The sequence below is a fragment of the Theropithecus gelada genome, chromosome 20 (assembly GCF_003255815.1).
Source record: "Theropithecus gelada isolate Dixy chromosome 20, Tgel_1.0, whole genome shotgun sequence".
Taxonomy (NCBI): Eukaryota; Metazoa; Chordata; class Mammalia; order Primates; family Cercopithecidae; genus Theropithecus; species Theropithecus gelada.
This window is the reverse complement of record NC_037688.1, coordinates 56,602,677-56,617,025: the sequence shown is the minus strand read 5'-3', so window position 1 is coordinate 56,617,025 and position 14,349 is coordinate 56,602,677. Positions and strand designations below refer to the sequence as shown.

At 50.1% G+C, this 14,349-nt stretch overlaps 1 protein-coding gene across 1 annotated transcript in view; it reads left to right on the top strand.

Annotated features, from left to right (window-relative positions):
- The window catches only part of KIAA0556 (KIAA0556 ortholog), a 73,742-nt gene that overhangs the window by 45,931 nt on the left and 13,462 nt on the right, over positions 1-14,349 (top strand). The window contains exons 6-8 of the mRNA XM_025371487.1: positions 639-717; positions 8,542-8,719; positions 13,451-13,616. Coding sequence (XP_025227272.1) covers positions 639-717; positions 8,542-8,719; positions 13,451-13,616 — 423 coding nt within the window. The remainder of the gene's footprint in view (positions 1-638; positions 718-8,541; positions 8,720-13,450; positions 13,617-14,349) is intronic.

The following is a 14,349-nucleotide window of genomic DNA, read 5'->3' as shown; positions in this document are numbered from 1 at the left end:
TCCCTCCCTCCTTCCTTCCTTCCCTCCCTCCCTCCTTCCTTCCCTCCCTCCCTCCCTCCTTCCCTCCCTCCTTCCTTCCCTCCCTCCTTCCTTCCCTCCCTCCTTCCTTCCCTCCCTCCCTCCTTCCCTCCCTCCCTCCTTCCTTCCCTCCCTCCTTCCTTCCCTCCCTCCCTCCTTCCCTCCCTCCCTCCTTCCTTCCTTCCCTCCCTCCCTCCTTCCTTCTTTTCCTTCCTCCCTCCTTCCTTTCATCTCTCCCTTCCTTCCTTTCTTCCTGTCTCCCTTCCTTCTCTTCTTCCCTTCCTCCTCCTTTCCTTCCTTCCTTTCTTTCTTCCTCTAGCTCACCACATAAGCATTTATTGGGTCCTTCCCTTTTGGAGGAAATCTAAACACCTTAGCTGTTAGCATCAGGCTCCTCCCTGGCCAGTGAGAGCTGCTGAGAAGGATGCAGACCCCAGAGAGTCAGAGTCTGCCCATATCCCTGGTCCCATAGCTTCCACAAAGGCAGAAAAATCCAGGAAGACACACAGGGACTTACCTGGGCACAGGGTGGGCAGTGGTGTCTGCAGAAACAGCCAGCTGGCTGTGTGGGCATCACTAAAACCACCCCCTTTTCCTCTGCTTCTCCAACGCATGTGCAGGTCCCAGAGCTAGAGCTCCCATCCAGTCCCCATGTCACCCAAGTCACCACGCCAGAGCCAGGCATCTACCACGGAATCTGTGAGTACCTCTCCTGGAGCAGTGTCGGGTGGAAGGAGGACCTTCTGGGATCAGGGGGAGTTGTGGTTACTTGGGACAGGGTTTCCCTGTACAGTCGGGTGGGTTGGACACTGCACAGAGACACCAGGCTGTGGGGCAAGTGGAGGCTGAAACCAGCCTGCGCTTAGCTCCCTGGCTCTAGCAGGGCCGTCTCACTCCAGAGGAGGGGATCTCTTCTCATTTTGCCCTCACTGAGGGGCATGTTTGCATTATGCATGCAGACACCCTATGTGTTTGCTGTGGCCCTGACCCAGGAGGCAGTAGTTGGCACCCAGAAAGTGTAGAACAAGAGGACATAAGAGCCCGAAGAGACCCAAGGCATCTGTTGGTACGGTGCCCCAAGCTGTCTCTTCCAACTCCACCGAAGAGCAGATGCACAGCCAGAGAAAACCTGCATCCGCTCTGCCCCGGGGGTGGGGCAGGTGCACGGGCCCAGGGTACCAGCTCTTCTGACTTCTCAGGAGAAGTCGGAAATCTAGAGTCTTACGCAAAGTCTCCAGATTCTCAAATGTGGGTAATGAATTTCCTCATGTTTTAAAATATCACATGAGCCAAATAAAACACTTATTGTGTATCTGGCCAGCCAGCTGCCAGTTTGTGACTTCTGAGCAAATCCCAGGGGTTTTCTGCTGGGCCTGTTCATCACCCTTCTATTTCCATTGATCCTTCCAGCCAGTTCCTCTCTTCATCCATGCGCGTCCATGCCAGCCCCTCCCCGTCCTGGGAAATCTTCAAGCCCAAGGTCACTGCTGATTGTGATCTCCTCCCTCCTGCACCCTGGTAACCAGGTTCCTGGCAGCCTCACTTCCTCTCTCTCCTGCCCCCTGTGAATGTGACCTGCTTCTACTTTATCTTCTGAGAACAAAAGATGTGACACTTTCAGGCTCCCCTCCCCACCTCCCCATCCTCATCTCCAAAATGAAGCTGGAGCCTCTCCGAATCCCAGTGTCAGCCCTTCCGGTACCTCCCCATGCCATCTCTGGAGTCCACCTGCAGGCGCCTGTGCAAGCCACACCTTCCGCCTAGGATGCCTCCCTGCTCCATCTCATCTTCTGAAGACCGCCTGTCGCTGACTGAGTTCCCTAGATGCAGACCTTGAGATGGAATTTACTGGGGTGTGCTCTTGTCAGGGAAAGGTGGGAGGCAGCACTGGGCAGAGGGAGAAGCTGGTCTGCGGTGCAGCCACTTCAAGGCCTCAGCCTGCTCCACAGGGAGCTCGGAACCTGGGATGGCCCTTTGGGGTCATCCTGAATTGAGTCAGGGGCCATGTCTTTGTCTGTCTGTATCAACATGGCACTGGCAATGGGCTGCCCCTGGGGAGGGGCATGGCTTTTTATTTTACTTTTTAATATGTATTTATTTATTTTGACACAGTCTTGCTCTGTCGCTCAGACTGGAGTGCAGTGGTGTGATCTCAGCTCACTGCAACCTCCGCCTCCCAGGTTTAAGAGATCTCCTGCCTCAGCCTCCCGAGTAGCTGAGATTACAGGTGCCCACCACCATGCCTGGCTAATTTTTGTAATTTTAATAGAGACAAGGGTTCACCATGTTGGTCAGGCTGGTCTCGAACTCCTGACCTCAGGTGATCCACCCACCTCGGCCTCCCAAAGTGCTGGGATTATAAGCATGAGCCACCGTGCCCAACTGGGCATGGCTTTTTGCAAGGAGACTCTCTTCAGCCAAGGGCAGTCACAAGTCAAGGGCCTCAGTAGTGAGCTGCCAGCCGTCAGCACTTCCCACCACCAGAAGACTAAGTCCTTCTGTTCCCGGGGGTGGGAGGTGGGGCCTGAGCAGTGCCCTAAGGGAGCTCCACATCCCCTCCCTTACGGCCCTTGTGCAACCGCATCTCCTCCCCAGGAGTCTTCCCTGTCATCCCCTGTGAAAATTCATCTCTCCCTCACCCACTCCAAAATAACCAATGATCTCTTAGAAGATGCCTTAGAGGAAGTTGCCTTATTTGGAATTCTCATAGCCCCTTACATTCCAGGGCACTCTCTCAATTACTTTCGAATAGCAGCAGTTTTAAAGGCCAGCCTAACGTTAGGCAAGAGCCTGGTTTAAGGCTTGGTTTCATCTCCCAGACAGGCACTGTGCTGGGCTTTCTCTGCCTTATCTCGCTGTAACACTCCTGGCTCTGTTTTCCATGAGATCAGGCAGCTGAGGCTCAGAGAGATGGAGTCACCTACCTAAGGTCACACGGCCAGCACGGAAGCTGGGAGTGGAAGCAAAGGTGTTTGAATCCAAAGCCCACATCCTCACCACGCTAGCAGATTGCCTTAGGGTTCTCACTGGGAGACCACCTCACATCGGAAGTCTCTGTGCAAGAGTCAGTGTCCTCCACGAAGCTGTGAGGTCCCAAAAGACAGCCATCGTTTTTTATTCAATTTGGTTCTCCCTTAAGTTGGTCAGGATTTTTTTTTTTTTTTTTTTTTTGGCAGGGGATGAATAATGGAAATTTATTTCAAGCTGAGTTCAGCAAAAAAGGGAACTTACTGGCTTATGCAACTAGAAGTTAGGGGTCGCCGGTTTCCACACAGCTGCGTTCAGTTACAGAAATGATGGCATCAAGACATGGTGTCTCAAGACATGGTGTCTGCCTCCCTCTCCCTGCCTTCTTTTCCTCTCTTGCCGTTCTCCCGTTCAGCACCATCCATGTGGAAAGTCCTGGAAGCTCCCGTTTATGCCTCCTTTCTACCCAGCAGTCCCAGATGAAAGAGAACTTCTGTTTTCCTGAATCCCAGTAGTTCCATCAACTATCCCAGAATTAGATCTCTGGGCCTAGCTTGAGTCATGTGCCCATTCTCTTTTTTGTGTATTTGTTTGCTTCTTGTTATTGTTTTGAGACAGGGTCTCACTCTGTGGCCCAGGCGAGAGTGCAGTAGTGCAAACACAGCTCGCTTCAGCCTCAGACTCCTGGGCTCAAGAGATCCTCCCGCCTCAGCCTCCCGAGCGACTGGGACTGTAGGTGTGCCACCGTGCCCGGCTAATTCGTATGTCCATCCTTAAATCAGCCACTGTGACTCACCATGGTGGGTAGGGCAGGAGGTGGGAGATAGAAAACACAGATTGGCCAGGCCTGGAGCCCAGAGAAAGGGGTCAGCCACCCAAACAGTGTGGACTGAGCACAGGGTGGTTCTCCAGAACGGGTCAGAGTGTGGTCACCAGAAGGAAAGCGGGAATGCTGGCCAGGCAGAAGCAGCCACTGTCCCCTTCATCTGATGATTTCCCCAAAGATGCTATCTGTTGATGTGTTTCCTGCTGACTCGGCTCCTGACCTTTCACAGAGATGTTATTTCAGTGCCTTTGGGAATCTGGCCCTGGAGTAGAGCTCAAAGACCTTTTTACTGGAAGGCAAGTGTCATTTCTCTTCTCTTCTCAGTAGGAAGGCAGAAGAGCCTCTCAACCAAGCACCCTCTGCGTCTGTTTCGAGGCCTGTGATTTCTGAATCTCTTCTCTGTGAACCTTTAGCTTTTTCCTCGCTGTATTCAAAATCCTCAATCCACTTCACCACTCCGTGCAAGAGCAGAGCAGAGAGAGCTTTAATAAACTGACCCTGGGGGAATGTGTTGGGGTTGGTAAATACGGCCAATCCTATTAATGTTTTGAAAGGGGATATATGACTTGCTAATTTGCAGATGACACTAATTTTGGAAGTTTTGCAAATATCAGCAGTGATGAATAAGAAAGGAGCGGAGAGGGCTGAAACATGGGGGAGAAATAACAAAATTAATTTCCATTTGTATAAATACTAATTGATACACCAGAGGAAAATGAATATGGCATGTTGGATATTAGCTCGAAAAGGAGAGTAATCACTTTCAGAACAGCCCCAAATTAGATGGAATCGCAGTGCAGCTTGCCAGGCAAACAAAGAGATTGCAGGCTTGGGAGAGTCTGGGCCGGCATCTCTTTGTTGTCACAAAGGGAGGTGGCATTTCTCCCTCACGCTGATTTCCGTCGTCCAAATCCACATCCTCCTCCACCTGTGGCCCTTCCGTCTCAGGAGTGGTGCCCACAGCCCCTCTGTCACCTGGGTCAAAACTTTTTTTCCCCTTCCTTCTGTATCCAGACCATTGAGAATCCTGGTAGTGCTATCTCTGAAACAGATCCTGTATCTGTCCCCTTCAACTCTATATTCATTGCCACCAGCCTTGTTCAAGCCATCCTTAACTGCAACAGCTTCCTCCCTGGTCTCCCTATAAAATCCAACTGAAGGGAGCTTTCTAAGATGCAGATCAGATCATGCTGGTCCCCTGCTTCAACATAGAACCTACCAGTAGCTTCCCATTGCAAAGAAAGGAAAATCCAAACTTCTTGATATGATCTAGCCCCTGCCTACCTGTCTGATTTCACTTTCTTCTACTCTCTCCCTTGGCCACTTGGTTCCCCCTATGGTTCAAATTTGTTCTCCTCTCAGCCTGGAATATTCTTCTTCCAGAAATGCGAAAGTGTGGTAGGTTCCTTCTCAGCACCCTGGTCTCAGCTCAAAAGTCACCTCCTCAGGGAGGCCCTCCCTGACCACCTCTGCTCGTATTCAATCACTCCCTATCCTGTTGCTATTTTTTTTTTCATAGTATTCATCACTCTTGGGAACTGTAGTCTTTCTTTATTCATTATGTTTATTGACAGTCTTTGCTAGAATGCAAGCTTCTTGAGTTCAGAGATTGTGCTCTGTTGTTCATTCCTGTAGCTCTGATGCCAAAAATAGGTTTTGGTACACAGTAGATGATCAATAAATATTCGTTTACCATTGACTGTGAATTTGGTAAAACCCAATAATTTTCATTTGTCTCATTTACTTGCAGATATCTACTGAACCCCTACTTTTTTTTTTTTTTTTTTTTTTTTTGAGACGGAGTTTCGCTCTGTCGCCCAGGCTGGAGTGCAGTGGCCAGATCTCAGCTCACTGCAAGCTCCACCTCCCAGGTTTATGCCATTCTCCCGCCTCAGCCTCCCAAGTAGCTGGGACTACAGGCATCCGCCACCACGCCTGGCTAGTTTTTTGTATTTTTTTTTTAGAGACAGAGTTTCACCGTGTTAGCCAGGATGGTCTCGATCTCCTGACCTCGTGATCCACCCATCTCGGCCTCCCAAAGTGCTGGGATTACAGGCTTGAGCCACCATGCTCGGCCGAACCCCTACTTTTTAATTAGTCATGTGTTTAAAATTTTTACTAAAAATATTCATTGAACATCTACTAAGCACTGTTCTGGGCTCTGGGGATACAGCAGTGAACAAAACCAGCAGAGTCCTGGTCTCAGGGAGCTTCCATTTTAGTGGGGGAGACTGATGAAGACGATAAGCAAATCAATGTAGATTCAATTGTCAGGAAGCATTCAGTGCTATAAACAACAAGGTGAGCAGGGTAAGGATGTGGAGAGTGATGGGGTGAGTGGGGCTGTTTGAGCTCTGGTTATTAGGGAAGGCTTCTCAGGAAATGACATTGGAACACTGACCCATGCTGAGAAGGTGTGTGTCAGCTAGCTTTTGCTGCCAAACAAGCCAATCCAAAATCCACTGGCTTAACACAACTACCATGAATTATATTCATGATTGACTCGTAATTCGGTGGCTTGGCTGGGCAGCTCTGGGTGAGCCGGTTTGGTTGGCCTTACTGGGCCTGCTCGAGCTCCTGATCAACAGGGAGGTGGACTGGCAGCTGAATGACCTAGGACATCTTCACCACCGGCTGGCAGTGGGGAGGCTGCTGGCCAGAGAGGCAACTGGGTTAGCTGGGCTGCCTCACATGGCAGTCTCAAGCCCTGAGTGCTTTACAGGCTCTGCTTGCATCACGTGGGCTTCTGTCCCATTGGTCAAAGCAAATCACATGACCCAGAGTTAGGCATGGAGAAATAGACTCCAACTCTGGGTAGGATAAGGGGCAAAATCACATTGCAACGACAGAGACATGGGGTGGGAGGAGTCTGTAGCCACTTTGCACGTGACCGATGCAGCAAGAAGCGCATGTGCACAGTGCCGTGCTGCCCACATGTTTGTTTCGTCTGCCCGGAGATGCTCAGAGCTACCTTGGCACCACGAAGGAAGGAAAAGATCTGAGGGCTAAGTTACAAAAAGTATGTTGGGAGATGACGGGGCATGGGAGAGAAAACCAAGCTCCAGGGAGGTCAGGTGACCCAGCCCCTCTTCATGGCCACAGAGAAGTCCTTTCACCTCTCTGGGCTTCCAGTTCCTCATTTGAGCTGCAAGGGGCTGGTGCCAGATGACACCCCGCTTCCTTCTGCCCGCTCTGTGGTGCTGGCATTCTGTGAATGCTGCAAAGAGTGAGAGTCTTATACTTAGCTACCCAAAAGGGTGCTAAAATAAGCGGCAAATTCTCTAAGGGCAGAAGGGTTTATTGTGCTTGGTCTTGCTCTAATGAGAGACCGTTAAGGAAAGAGACGTTCCAGCCAATTATCTGACAGGGCTTGATCAAGAGATTCATTCCATTTGAGCTTCCTGGGCAAATGAATGACACCTGGGCTGTTTTGACCCAGGGCCACAGAAGGTCACTTCTTTTTTTTTTTTTTTTTTTTTTTTTTTTTGAGACGGAGTCTCGTTCTGTCGCCCACGCTGGAGTGCAGTGGCCGGATCTCAGCTCACTGCAAGCTCCGCCTCCTGGGTTCACGCCATTCTCCCGCCTCAGCCTCCCGAGTAGCTGGGACCACAGGCGCCCGCCACCTCGCCCGGCTAATTTTTTGTATTTTTTAGTAGAGACGGGGTTTCACCGTATTAGCCAGCATGGTCTCCATCTCCTGACCTCGTGATCCGCCCATCTCGGCCTCCCAAAGTGCTGGGATTACAGGCTTGAGCCACCGCGCCCAGCCTAAGAAGGTCACTTCTAAAGGGTCTCTGATCGAGAGAGGGTGGGAGCAGAGGCAAAAGGATGGCAGTATCACCCTAGGTCACTTCCTTTACTCTGAGCCCATGTGAATCCTTGTGATAGCAACCAATTTGCATAAAATGTCAGTTTCCAGCGCCGGGGCTTACTGATGTAAGTCTCCATGTAGTTGCTGGTTTAATCATTCCATCTGTACTGAGCTCCTACTGTGTGCCAGGCACTGTGCCAGGCTCGGTTCACAATGGTTTAGAGAAACAGACGGGGTTTCTCCCTCAAGGAGTTAGGCATCTGGTGGGGCAAGTGGATATTTACCAAATGATCACAAGATTACAGCGGTGACCAGGGCTTGGAAAGGGAAGTGTACCGTGGCATGGCAGGTTATCAGTGGAGGTTTGACCTGGTCAAAGAAGTCAGGAGGGCTTCTCCGAGGAAAGGAGCTGGGATCTAAAGGGTGAGCACAGGTCAACCAGACCATGTGAATTCTACAGAGGGGTGACAGCACATGCTGTGGTTGGAGAGAGAGGAATATAAATACGAGAGACTGAAGACAGTCTGGGTGGGGCCCAGGGTCCCTGGTGCACAGGGAGGCCAGAGAAGTAGATAGAAGTCTGATGGGGAATGTGGTGTTGGCCAGAAAGCATGGGAAGCCACCATGGACATTCAGTGTGGGGTAGGACAGCACAGTCTGGAAGGCAGAAGAAGGACGCAGGGCTGTGTGCATGTTTAACTCTCATCCATGCAGCCTACCATTGTTTGCTGAGCACTGACAGTGGCCTGGGCCCAAGGCCACCTAGAGGAAAGGCACAGAGCCCACCCACAAGGCACTCTGGGTCTGGGTTGAAGTTGCTAGACTCTAGAGGCCGAATAGCATTCCTCTCCCCGTCTTCATTTTAGATGCCTCCTCCGGAGCCTCTGGTGCTGATGGACCACTTCTCTTCCTGTTGCAGGCCTTCAGCTGAATTTCACTGCCTCCTGGGGAGACTTGCACTACCTGGGGCTCACTGGCCTGGAAGTGGTGGGCAAGGACGGCCAGGCGCTGCCCATCCACCTGCACCACATCTCCGCCTCCCCCAGAGACTTAAATGAGCTCCCCGAGTACTCTGACGACTCCCGGACCCTGGACAAGTAAGTGTCTTATCAGAAGCTTTATTTTCATGACCGCAGGGTTTTGGGGAAACTGTTCTGCCTCTGAGACCTCAGATTCAGACATCAAATAGAATCGCATATGTCCCTCCCCCAGCCACCCTGTGAGGTCATGTGGTCAAGGGAAACTGAGGCTCAGGAAAGTGAGGTGGGAGGTGATTCTCCAGGGCCACACAGCTGGAAGCGTCAGGCGGGATTTGAAAGCAGGTTCCCATGCTTCCAGACACAGCCGTGGTCTGCGTTTTCTTCTCCGTGCTTAGCAGAGCATCTCACACACCGTAGCTGTCTGTAAACCTTTGCAGTGGACGGTTCGGAGTTTACACATGAATGACCCAGGCCTGCCGGGGGCTGAAAGCTCCCTCTCCCCTCCTTGAGGTTGGAGGTGATGGCTCAGGAAGCCTCCACAGGCGGTGGTGGCTGCACTTTCCCCTGCACTTGTCAGATTTCATAAGCCAAGGTTGGGTCAAGTCAGTAAGCGGGGAAGCCTCAGATACAGCATCGATCCGCATGGACCTGCAACCCACAGACCAGCACTCGGCTCCCCTGCTCTGCACAGCCTGAGGGCCTGGTCGCTGCTTGGAGGTGTGAACTAGGGGAGTCAGAGGGATGGGAGTTCAAATCCTGCCTCTGCCCCATGCCAACTATTAGGTAACTTTCTTAACCTCTCCAGTAATAACAGCAGTGGTTATAGTAATAACTGATCACGTAACTGCCAGTTTTTTAAGCAGTTATTAAATGCCAGGCACTGGGCTATGTGAAGCAGATAACATATATTCATTCACTGAAGCCTCAAACAGCCCTTTGAGGAAGGGACCATTATGAGCCCTACTATACTGATGCAGAGACTGAAATACGCAGAGGCCACCCAGACTAGTGCAGTGGCAGAGTCATGATTGGAACGCAGGCCTGTGGGATACCCGCCATCCACTCACTTAACCACTAAATTATACTGTCTCCCCTGCCTTACTTTCCTTATTATCAGTAGAATGGGGACAGTCATTCCCATGGCATGTCACATTGCAGCCACATCCCTTGGCCTGGTGCTGAGCCCATGCAGAGTCGGTGGCAGGCTTCTCCCTGCTTTTCTATAAGGTGGCCTTGAACCGTGGCCTCACTCGCTGCTACCATTAACTGCTCATGGGCCCCTCTGACCACAACCGCATCCTGGAAAGTCACTCCTGAGTATTTAGGCTTGGAGCCTGGAGACCTGGCTCCCAGTCAGCTGGAAAAGTGATCAACGCACAGTGCGGCTTGTGGATCCTTCCCACCCACTCACCACCCTCCTGCTGAATTATCTGTTGGCAAATCCCAGGCCTGATAGCATTTCCTCTTTAGGTATTTCAGTGTATACCTCTAAACAATAAGGGATTTAAGAGAAAACATAATCCTGGTACCACTGTTATTCTTGAAAAAGTTGCCTGTGGGCGTTGGCTCATGCCCGTAATCCCAGCACTTTGGGAGGCCAAGGCAGAAGGATCACCTGAGCCCAGGAATTCAAGACCAGCCTGGGCAACATAGTGAGATTATATCTCTAGAAAAGAAAAAAAAAAAATTAGCCAGACATTGTGGTACATGTCTGTAGTCCCAGCTACTTGGGAGGCTGAGGCAGGAGGATCACTTGGGTCGAGAAATTCAAGACCAGCCTGGGCAATATAGTGACACGGTGTCTCTACAAAAAAAAACAAACAAACAAACAAAAAAACTAGCCAGGCACTGTGGCATGTGCCTGTAGTCCCAGCTACTTGGGAGGCTGAGGTAGAAGGATTGCTTGAGCCCAGGAATTCAAGACCAGCCTTGGCAACATAGTGAGATTGTGTCTCTACAAAAAAAAAAAAAAAAAAAAAAAGCCAGGCATTGTGGCCTGTGCTTATAGTGCCAGCTACTCAGAGGCTGAGGTGGGAGGCTCGCTGGAGCCCAGGAGTTCAAGGCTGCAGTGAGTCATGATTATGCCACTGCATTCCAGCCTGGGCAACACAGTGGGACCCTGTCTCAACAAAAAAAAAAAAAAAAGAAAAGAAAAAGAAGAAAAAAATAACAACGATTTCTTAAATTACCAGATATCTCGCAGATTCATAGTCCCCCCACCCACCCTTTTTTAACAGTTTGCTCATTTAATTTGAGATCCAGATAAGGTCTATGTGTTGTGATTGGTTACTATGTCTCTTAAGCCTCTCTAGGTTCTCTTTCCCTTTTTTCCATTTTTTTCTTGAAAAATTATCTGTTGAAGAAACCAGGTGGACCTGAATTTTACTGGCTGCATCTCTGTGGTATTGTTTAGTCAGCTCTTCGCTCCCCTGTATTTCTAGTACATTGTTAATTAGATCTAGAGGCCTGATCAGATTGAGGTTTGACCACTAGGGCAAGACAGCCACATAGATGTCAGTGTGTGGCCCTGGGGACATATATAATAGAATGTCTGGTTGTCAGGCTCTTTGTGATGTTGGAAGCTAGTCATGCTGGCGAAGTCCCTTAATTCATTAGGGGTTGCAAAATGGTGGTATTTTACGCTTGCTATTCTTTTTAAAATTTATTTGCTGAAATAACTGTGATAAAGAGAGAATTTCCCTCAATTATTTGGCTACTCTGTGGTGCAATTCAGATGGGAAAGGCAGCCTAAGTGCTGGATTCTCTCCCCTCATTTTCTTTTTGGCTTTCCAAATGACTGTTTCTCTAGCATCGTCTAAAACTTGTTTCTTTTCAGGGATTAATATAAACTCATGGATTTTAAACATACAGTACTGCATTTGAAGAGTCAGTACTTTGCAGTTTTTATCCTGATTGATGTTTAAATTGTTCCCTCATGGATGCTGGGAAGTCCTGAGTCCTTTTAAAGCAGTCACCTTTCTTGCCTTCTGATGTGACAGATGCTTCAGGCTCATCTGGTATATTTCTTGTCCCAGACCTGGAATCAGCCATTTCTCCAAGAAGCCCTGGTTCCTTTTAGTGGGAAATGGTATTTAGAGACCATAATCTGGCCACTAGGGATGCTCAGTGCTACTCGGCCGGTTGCTGTTTCTAGGCTTTGTTATGGATAGAGCTAGGAATTCATTTAGATGTTCTTGAGAGTGTCTATAGAGTCTTCCTTTCACTGGCAGCTACAAATCCTCCAGCAGTTCTCTCTGCTTTCAGAATTGGGCAGGTTTGCTGTGGAGCCGCTCCATTTCTAGGACAGAAAGATAATTGCCTTTGGAAGGAAATAGAAGGTTCTCTAGTGGTCATCCTCAGTCAGCTTAGTTCCACAAACATTCCAGGAATTGCTGAATTTCTTCAGTTTTAAGATGCCAGCAATTGTCAGACACACCATCCATCAATTTAATACCAGCCTTTTAGAGAACAAAGAAACATTACCTCCTTGGGTAAACACTTCGATTATGAGATTTTTTTTTCCAAATTCACAACTTTAAAATGTAAAAGGAAACAAAAAGTTGCTTTTCAAATCTAGGAAATGTGGCAGCAGGCCAAGTTTCTCCCAGTACAGCAGCTGCAAGGTACCAGGAATCCAGGGTGTGGAGTGGGGAAGGTTCTGGAAAATGGGAGGGAGAGGGAGGTTGCTCAAGAGGCCACCAGCTGGGCCCTTTTTTCCAGAACCAGGCTTCTGAATGGCAGTGCCAGACACATGGGCCAGAGCCATGAGGACGAGGGCCTGAGGCCTGAGCTGAGGCATGCTGGGCAGGCCAGGGAAGTGAGAGGCACGATTGTCCTTGGGAAAAACACAGGCCAACTTGAGGATGAGTAGATGTCCCAAGCAAGGGAACCAGAAACTGACCAGGACAGGAGTGCTATAGGGCTGAGGTGACAAGCTCAGAGTGCCAGCTGGGAAGAGCATGAGGGAGCATGAGGGGCTCCCTCCTACAGGTTAGAGGCTTCCCTGGGATATCCAGGCCATGTGGTCACAGAGCATGGTCCGGCCAGAGCAGCTCCCACAGTCACCTGCCCCTCCTTCTACTTGTTCCAAGCCAAGAGCTGCAGAGCTCACATGGTGCTTTTGTACCTCTCTCCCCCAGCATGGGAAGGAGGGCTACACTGCTTTCTAACTATGCTGTAAGGCCAACACAGCAAATTTACAGAAAGTTTGGAAACTTGAGAAAAATACTCACTTCCATACCCTCTGACCCAATTATGTTTTTCACTTTTGAACACTCTCTCCTCGTCCTTGTCCTCATTTCTCAGCTTTAAAATCAGTGTCCTGCCTCCTCCATGTGACTGCAGTGTCCTCACAATGGCACCTTAACCCCTGTGAAATTTCCTTAACCATTTCCCGATTTTGAGTTCTTTTAGGTTGTTATCCTTTTTTAAGCTAGTATAAATAACACTGTGATGAGCATCTTGGTTCAGATAGCCTTTCCTATATGATGAATATATTTTCCTTCTGGGGAAAAAAATCCCAGAAATGGGATCACTGGGCTAAAGGATTCTGAAAAATGACACATTTTCCCTTTTTTAGGAAAACCCTGATGATTGCTTTTCTGCACCTTTAACAGCATAACCTATTTTTTTTTTTTCCTTTTCAAAAATGTCTCATTTCGTAGATGAGAGACAACTTCTGACTGTGGTTCTCATCAGTCACACCTCCCCTTAACGAGCCTGACACAGCCAGGCTAGTGCCAGGCAGTGAGGACGCACGCACTGGGGGCTGAGGGTGTGGGGGCCCCACTGTGATGCCCCCTGTGCCCACTGAACCGCCCCCCTGCCGCTCCTTCCCCGTTGCTGCAGGTTAATTGATGGCACCAACATCACCATGGAGGATGAGCATATGTGGCTGATCCCCTTCTCGCCGGGGCTGGATCACGTGGTCACGATCCGCCTTGACAGGGCCGAAAGCATCGCAGGCCTGCGCTTCTGGAACTACAATAAATCTCCCGAGGACACCTATCGCGGGGTAAGCCGGGGAGCAGCGGCCGCGCTCAGTCCAGCGTCAGGGAAGCAGCACCTTGATGAATGGCTGGCGTGGCAGCCAGAGAGGAGCATAAATCCTCCAGAACTTTCCAAACGGAGCTGGGGGCGTTATGTCCAGGGAGGGAGAGCACTGCTATTTCCTTCTGCAAATGGCAAATGCAGGCTAAAGAGCTCAGGGCATTTCCGGGGAACTGCACAGCGCTGTTTCTCTGGTGCTGGGGGACCCTAGGCAGGTCCAGCCCTCAGCTTGCCATGGTCAGTTTCGGCCCTCAAGTCCATTGAGTGCCCGGGTGGCCGGGCCTCTGCTGAGGGCTTCATGGGCATTCATCATTTCACTGGATTCTCATCCCAGCCAATGGGAGGCAGGTGCGATTACCCCCATTTCTCAGGGTCTGAAACTGAGGTCCAGGAAGCTTCACTCACCCATCCAAGGCCACACAGCTGGAGTCTCCACCTTGGCTGGCCAGACCTGGAGCCCACACTGTGATTTCCATGTGATGTTCTGCTGAGTGAGAAGCAGCACTCAGTCTTGGTGGGATTGAAGAAGAGAGCCTTGGAAGAGCCCTTTTCTCGGGCTTCTGGCCTCAGATGACTGAATGGGTGCCCTCCGGTCATGTAAAAGTGATGATGAGGCCACCAAAAGGTAGCAATTCAGCTGGAGGGCCTGAGTCTGAGTCTTAGCTTGGACCCTACCAGCTGCATAACCTTTGACACGT